This window comes from Otolemur garnettii, unplaced genomic scaffold, assembly GCF_000181295.1.
Source record: "Otolemur garnettii isolate 467f Iridium unplaced genomic scaffold, OtoGar3 scaffold00039, whole genome shotgun sequence".
NCBI lineage: Eukaryota > Metazoa > Chordata > Mammalia > Primates > Galagidae > Otolemur > Otolemur garnettii.
In genome coordinates, this window is record NW_003852434.1 from 11,712,703 (window position 1) to 11,714,491 (window position 1,789).

The 1,789-nt window shown below is 66.3% G+C and overlaps 1 protein-coding gene across 1 annotated transcript in view; it reads left to right on the forward strand.

Annotated features, from left to right (window-relative positions):
• The window catches only part of SOWAHB (sosondowah ankyrin repeat domain family member B), a 4,922-nt gene continuing 3,133 nt past the window's right edge, over window positions 1-1,789 (forward strand). Inside the window, exon 1 of the mRNA XM_023513351.1 lies at window positions 1-1,772. Coding sequence (XP_023369119.1) covers window positions 1,281-1,772 — 492 coding nt within the window. The 5' untranslated portion in view covers window positions 1-1,280. The remainder of the gene's footprint in view (window positions 1,773-1,789) is intronic.

Below are 1,789 nucleotides of genomic sequence, written 5' to 3' on the forward strand. Positions count from 1 at the left end.
CTCAAATGTTAGGGGGGTAAGGGCCATGAAAGGTAGCTCCAGTCTGCACATGGCCTGTTTGGAGGGACGTGCACAGCCCTTCCACCGAGCAGAGGGGTCAAGTCAGGCCCGCCCACGGCACACTCCACGCCGTGGACCCGTGCAGGGAACCTGACCTTCCCCAAGAAAAGACTTTGCCACCAAGCCAACACGAAGGGGACTGTACACATCTCTGCTGTTCACGAATTTCAGAGTAAATAAAAACAATAACTCCAGGAATCAAATACCTTACCCCTCCAATACATAATTCCTGTTCATTTTAGCTGCGGGGCCTATAAGTATTAAACGGTGATTTTTCCCAGCAACTTAACGTGAGACAATTATGAAGGAAAACAGCCCAAACCAACGATGGCCCCAGAAACTTTCTTTTGAGCACAGGAGGAGGTGGGAGTATGTGGACCCCTTGGCTCCGGCTCCTCCGAGCCGCCCTGTCAGTGTATCCACCTCCGGAAAGACCTGGTGTGGACGCGCAGTGAACTTCGCGGCCCTCCACACTGCCCGGGATCTGGAATTCCTCCCCCCGCGTTGATACAGACAGGCACCTCTGGGTGAGACCCCAGCGCCTGTGAACCTGCACCCCGCCCCCACCGACTTCAGCCTCAACTCGAGCCGCGCGCAGGGAGGACAGGGACGCACCTTCCTTCGCTCCTTCGCTTCCGTTTCCTACGTGGCGGAGACGCAGAGGCGGCCTATCGCCTACCTGCCTTCCAGGTCCCGGCCGGGAGCTGCTGCGAGTCCGGCCGAGCAGTTTGCTGCCCTCGGGTTCGCTGCGGACCTCACCTGCCGCGGCGCTCTGCCGCCTGACTCATCCGGGATGGGTGGCGCGGGGTGGGGAAGACCCGGGAGGGTGGAGGGACAGAGGAGGCGGGCCGGGCCCTGCCCCCACAGACCGGGAGGAGGCGTCTCCTGGGCGCAGGTGAAACCGACTCCAACCTCTCCCGGGAACTTTTGCCGCGGCGACTGGCTGCGGGCGGCCGGCGTAGCGCAGGGGAGGCCTGGGGGCCGCCTTCTCCCACCCAGGCTGTGCGCGGTGCCTCAGCCCCGGGCCACCCTCTGGGGACCCACGACCCTACTGGCGCGCCCTGGGGAAGCAGGCAACGTGGGCCTCCGCAGCTGATGGAGGCGACTGGTTCTACCCCGGGCGCAGGTGACACACGCCCGGCCAGGGTTCCTGCCGGCTGGGAAGAGGACCGGGAGCGCGAGACGCAGACACCCCGGGAGCAGAGGACGACAAGGCAGAAATGGCCCGAGAGCTGAGCCAAGAGGCACTGCTGGACTTTCTGTGCCAGGCAGGGGGCCGAGTGACCAATGCTGCTTTGCTGAGCCACTTCAAGAGCTTTCTCCGGGACCCCGACGCGTCCCCCAGCCTGCACCAGCAGCGCCGAGAGCTCTTCAAGGGCTTCGTCAACTCGGTCGCCGCAGTGCGCCAGGACCCCGACGGCACCAAGTGCGTGGTGCTCAAGAGGAGGTACAGGGACCTTTTGGGGGAGGAAGGGCTGCAGCGACCCCGCGGGCCGCCCGCGGCCGCCACCCCAGCAGGAGGAGCTGCGCCCTGCTCCCCGCCCCAGCCGCAGCCCGGGCGGCGGCGGCGCGAGAAGGAGCCGGAGGAGGAGCCAGCAGGTGCCGCGGCGCGGGCTGTGGACGCAGGCTACGATGGACTCCCGGCCAGCGGTCCCCGGGAGGCGGCCGGCAAGCCGGGCGGGCCGCCGGGGAGCCCGGGCCGGAGGGCGCGGGTGCCCGCAGCTGCAGC